The 6,000-nt window shown below is 44.7% G+C and overlaps 1 protein-coding gene across 1 annotated transcript in view; it reads right to left on the reverse strand.

The window, feature by feature from the left end:
* The window catches only part of CIMIP6 (ciliary microtubule inner protein 6), a 54,497-nt gene extending 54,281 nt beyond the window's left edge, over positions 1 to 216 (reverse strand). Inside the window, exon 1 of the mRNA XM_077485549.1 lies at positions 73 to 216. Coding sequence (XP_077341675.1) covers positions 73 to 131 — 59 coding nt within the window. The 5' untranslated portion in view covers positions 132 to 216. The remainder of the gene's footprint in view (positions 1 to 72) is intronic.
* Between the last annotated feature and the right edge of the window lie 5,784 nt (positions 217 to 6,000).

A 6,000-nucleotide genomic window follows, 5' to 3' on the forward strand; every position in this document is an offset into this window, starting at 1 on the left:
CCACCCAGAGATAAAATCAATAGATCAATGTAAGGGAAGCATGGAGGACTCATGTCTGTAGCAGGCACTTACAAGAAGCGATCTGGCACTTTCTTCTTCCTGGCCATATAGATCTCCATGGTTTGGTACATGGTGCTGCACTCCCAGGAAATCACAGCAGAACAGATCCCTGGAGGTACACTAACACCATGATACACAGCTGTTGCCTGGCAACCATTGTCTGCACACGCGCACAGCCCTTCCCTGTGACTCTGGAGAACTTGCTCTGGGACTGTCATTAGAAAGTCCAGCAGAGATATACAAATCCCAGCAGCTTTAAAAAAAAAAAAAAAAAACAGAATAAGAAATGCTTCTATTCTATAGAATGAATGTTTGTGTATTTTGTACTATTAGGCCTTATTCGTAGCTGACTGGTTTACTAAAAGAATTTGAACTTTGCACACAGCATAACTATGGAGGGTAGACATGCTATTCCTGATGTCTAGGGACAGTTTTAGGTGTGGCAGGTTTCTCAGAACCGCTGTCGGAGCAATTTTTATTTTACATTTTTTTTTTTTTTTTTTTTTTTTTTTTTGCCCACTTGCTAAAATTCACTTTTCTTCCCCCCCAAAGAATAAAATGGTAGCTGCATTTGTTTACATTGCATATTTGTGTTAGGCGTTATCAAATCTATTTTCAGTGAAAACACATTCAAACTGCGGTATTTTTATTGTATACAAACTCAATATAATTTATTAATTTCTAGGGCTGTGGAAATTAAAGATTAATTCCTCGATTAATCGATAAATTTTTTTGATCAATCAAAATTCTTTTGATCGGTACTCACCTCTCCGACCAGCTTCTGGGTCTTCAGGGAGTTCCGTTGGAGAGCCGGTGATGTCACGGACTTCGATGTCACTGGACTCCTACCCCCTTCTCCAAGTGCCTCCATCTGCTAACGAAGGGAAGGGCGGAGGAATCCGGTGACGTTTGGCGTTTTGCTTGAACGTAACGCGTACGGGGAGGAGCTACACATGACGTCACCCGCTGCTGCCCTACGGAACTAACACAATTGTCGGCTTTAAATGCTGTGCTTTTATCATCTTTATGTGAGTAGTTTGTTTGAACACAAAAATTTAATCTTATACTTAAGTGGTGAGCACTTAGATCTTTTCTTTCTACCCATGACCTGGCATCCTTGCTGAGATCTAAGGAGACGTGAAAGAAGTTTAGGTCCATGTTAACCCTTTTCATACCCGCTTGCATTACCACCTGTTTGCACAGGGGACCATGCCATAAGGTGAGAGTGATTAGTTAGACCGGAGGTGGAGGGATTGTCACGCTACTGTGGAAAAAAAATTACTTACATCAGTGCTACAGTTTGAATTCAAAACGTATTTATGTGAACTGTGAAGTTAAGTCATGGATTGTGGAAACTAACTAGTGTCAGGTGATTGTATTGTAGCGCCGGCTCCTGAAGAGCATGCGCTATGTGTTTTTCAAATTTAAGGTTACACCTGAACTGCAGTTTGGTTTGAGTACAGTTGTCTAAATTGGGACCTCAGCATCAGTCTTACTGGACTATGGGATGTTCAGCCTGGCCACAGGGTGCACTGTCTCTTCAGGCATGGAACTATGGTCTGGTTGGGTGCTTAAGTTACTCTCTCTCGGAGCCCGCCCAGTGGGAGTGGCGCTCTTGCTGTGCTTTGTGGGAGAGGGCATTTAAGATGTGGATGTCTAGTGGTTCGGGGTTCTGGTCCAGAAGGATGTACTGACTTCATGGTCCTGGTCCTCCTGACCAGCCCCCAGGAAGGCTATGGCCTGGGGTGCGGATCCACCTATCTTGTTGTCTCAGGGCTGGCTAGCCCGAGGCAAGGAAACTAAAGGAGGATTCTTAGGTGTTTGGGTGCTGTCTCCGGTTTGGGAGAGACCCAGTGACTTCACGCTATCCAGGGGAGGACTCTTCAGAAGAAGACCACGTATGGATTGGTTTCTTAGTAAGAGCCTGGAGGAGCTGAAGTACCCAAGAGAATCTGGTCTCGTGGCTATCGCAAAGCTGGCTGAAAGATCCAGGTAGCACACGAGTGTTCTACAAGTTTAGTTTTCCTACGTGTTCTACAACAATGTCTGTGGCAGAGACGTATCCTTTTATGTTCTACAACAATGTCTGTGGCAGAGACTTGTTCCTGAGTAAACACCTTGTTGGCTGCTAGGCCTTGTGAGAGAGGGACTGTCTATTTTGAGTGAACATCCAGCTGTGAATGGCTATTCTCTGGATGCAGTCAAAGTAAGCAAGTTCTTCAATATTGACTTTGACACTAATGCCGCGTACACACGATCAAACTATCTGGCGCACTTGGTCCGGCGGACCAGAGTCCGCCAGACAATCCGCCTGTGTGTGGGCTCCGGCGGACTTTTTTTTCCCCAAAAAAGACTGCGAGTCCGGCGGACAATCCGGCCGTTTGTGTGCTAGTCCGCCGGACTTTTGAAATGAACTGACTTTTCCGCACACGGAGAAAAGTCCATTCATTTTGAACGCGGCTCCAGGTAGACCAGACTAGCGCAGGTCAATGTCGCCGCATTTGGCGGCGAGATTGACACGTCACTGGACTCGCCACCTGGTATGAACTTAAAGGGGAAGCCCTGTGCCGAAAAAATGGCGTGGGGGTCCCCCCCAAAGTCCATATCAGACCCTTATCCGAGCACGCTACCCGGCCGGTCAGGAAAGGGGGTGGGGACAAGCGAGCGCCCCCCCCCCCGAGCCGTACCAGGGCGCGTGCCCTCAACATTCGGGGGGGGGGGGGTGCTTTGGGGTAGGGGAGCCCTGCGGCTGTGACATCATAATGGGCGAGGACATCACCCGGTGACCCCGCCCATTGTCCCTATATAGGTCGCCGCGCAACACGTTAAAATAGCGCATGCAAAGCGCCCTGAAAGAGCCGCTGCTGTGTCTCCAATAAGAAAGTCCCGAGGGCTTTCACACCGGAGAGGTGCGCTGGCAGAACGGTAAAAAAGTCCTGCTAGCAGCATCTTTGGAGCGGTGAAGGAGCGGTGTATACACCGCTACTGCCCATTGAAATCAATGGGGCAGCATGGCTATACTGCCAGCCAAGCGCTGCTTGCGGTGGTTTTAACACTTTCTCGGCCGCTAGCAGGAGGATAAAACTGCCCCGCTAGCAACGAATACCGCCGCTAAAACTATGGTAAAGCGGCGCTAAAAATAGCTCAGTTTTACCACCGCCGACGCCGCTCCCGCCCCAGTGTGAGAGTGGCCTAACAGTGATCAGGTAGCTTTAAAGCCATCAAAATCATTATTATTAGAAAACTGGGAGCTACTGCAAGCTGCTGCCCATAGTATCTTATGGTAATAAGTGTGCACCTTACCACACCTTTTATTTTATGGTAAGTAACAGCTCACCACAATGCACAGATGTTCACATCTGCAGGTTGTGTTGCACTAAAGCCTGCATTGTGGTGTCATTTTAATTGAATTGCATCATAGTTTGTCACACCTAATTTCATGTGTTACCATGCAGCGCAGTAATGCATGGTAAAATGTGCATGTTACTGCTATGCAATAGTATGAATCGCCCCTAAATATACTTGAAAGCATATCGCTACTAAAAAAATTCCCTTTTTTTAGTGGCTGTGCAAATGTCAAAAACAGTTTTTCATTAATGTACGTATCTTTTAACCACTTCAGCCCCGGAAGATTTGGCTGCTGAATGACTGGGCCATTTTTTGCGATTTGGCACTGCGCTGTTTTAACTGACAATTGCGCGGTCATGCGACGTTGTAACCAAGCAAAATTGATGGGTTTTTTCCCCACAAATAGAGCTTTCTTTTGGTGGTATTTGATCATCTCTGTGGTTTTTATTTTTTTGCTCTATAAACAAAATTTTTTGAAAAAATACACAGTATTTTGTACTTTTTGCTATAATAAATATCCTCAAAAAAGCTAATCTTTTCTCAGTTTAGGCCAATACGTATTCTTCTACATATTTTTGGTAATAAAAATCGCAATAAGCGTATATTGATTGGTTTGCGCAAAAGTTATAGCGTCTACAAAATAGGGGATAGTTTTATAGCATTTTTATTATTATTATTTTTTTCCTAGTATTGGTGTTGCTCTGCGATTTTTATCAGGACTGCGACATTATGGCAGACACATCGGACACTTTTGACACATTTTTGGGACCATTGGCATTTATACAGTGATCGGTGCTATAAAAATGCACTGATTACTGTACAAATGTCACTGGCATGGAAGGGGTTAGCATTAGGGGTTGATCAAGGGGTTAATTGTGTTCCCTAGGTGTGTTTCTAACTGTGGGGGAAAGGACTGACCTAGAGGAAATGACAGATTGTGAGTCCTAGCTATTAGGAACTCACGATCTGTCTCTCCTCACAGAACAGGGATGTGTGTTTGTATGTTGGGGTGTTAGCTTTCCAAAATGCGGTAATTTTGGGGGCAATATCATTGTCCTGGTGCTCCAGGGCCTTCAAAAGTGTAATGGGTGGTTGAGAAATGAGATGTTGTCAGAAACCATGAATCAGACCGAGACAGAAGTACAATTAAATCACACTTGTTTATTAAATAAAAATAAAAACGTAAATAGAGAAAGCGTAGTCAAAGCATAGTCCAGTAACCAGATCGAGTAGTCAGCCAGTCTAGAGTTCAATAACCAGATCGGGTAATCAGCCAGGCCAGAAGTCAGGGATCCAAGTAGAGCAACAGCAAGCAGGATAAGGAGCCAGAAGGGATGTCAGCAATCCAGTCTTTGAACAGAACCGCAGGAGATGGTTTCTTGTGATGTGACCAAGGAGAAGGCAGATATGAAGTGAGCTGGACAGCTATAAGTAGGCAGGTCAGACGAGCTGGATAAGGAACAGCTGGTAACTGTGGAGAGAGATGGGAGCTGGCAATTAGCTGACAGCTGAGCAGCCAGCCCAGAGAAGGAAGGGCTAAGCCAGCCCTGACAGATGTGTCATTTATGCTCCTAGAACGCCTGTGTAAAAGTCTCACACATACACGAGCCATACTCGGGAAGAGAAGCAGAATGTATTTTGGGGTGTAATTTGTTGTATACCTATGCAAAGGATTGTGGGAGAAAATTGTTCATCCGATCCCCCTTAGAGGAGAGCAGAGATCTGAGAGAGCGGTCCCAGCACAGTGTGCAGGGACCGCCCTGTCATCCGCGGCTCAGCGGGGATCAACGGAGCGATCCCCGCTGAGCAAGCGGATGTTCACGGGGCGGATCATCATGGATCCGTCCCATGTGAAAGGGGCCTTAGTGTCTCAAGTATTGAGATACACCTGATGTACTGAAGGCCTGATCAGATGTGATCAATTTTCAGTGATTGGCACCATAGTATGTAGACTCTATAACTTTCACAAAGACCAAATAATATACACTAATTTGGGTTATTTTTACCAAAGATATGTAGCAGTATAAATTTTGGCCAAAATGTATGAAGAAAAATTACTAATTAGTAAAATTTTATGACAAAAAGAAAGAAAAAAACACTTATTTCACACAATTTAGTCTTTTTTTATTTATAGCATAAAAAATAAAAAACTCACTAGTGATTAAATACCACCAAAAGAAAGCTCTATTTGTCTGAAAAAAAGGATGCAAGTTTCATATGGGTACAGTGTTGCATGACTGAGTAATTGTTATTCAAATTGTAAGAGCGCTGAAAGCTGAAAATTGGTCTGGGCAGGAAGGGGGTGTAAGTACCCTGTATTAAGGTGGTTAAAGAAGCTTTCTATTCCAGTGACACCCTGTGCATAAGTGTAGCACCCTAGTCCTAAACAGGGCTGCTAATAAGTCTAGTTGTGCTAGGTGGTAACTAGCCTGGCTAATTGGTAGGTTGATCCACGGATTTCTGTCCTAAGTCTGAGTTTGGGGTAGTCACTCTCTTCTGTCAATAGGTGGCACTGTTGCTTTTGGCATTAGAATGATGGATTATCATGAATTCAGGTAATAACTAGGTTGTCTCAGCCAATCAGCAGGAGTT

The sequence above is a fragment of the Lithobates pipiens genome, unplaced genomic scaffold (assembly GCF_037356315.1).
Source record: "Lithobates pipiens isolate NorthernLeopardFrog02 unplaced genomic scaffold, aLitPip1_a1.2 Scaffold_18, whole genome shotgun sequence".
Lineage (NCBI taxonomy): Eukaryota > Metazoa > Chordata > Amphibia > Anura > Ranidae > Lithobates > Lithobates pipiens.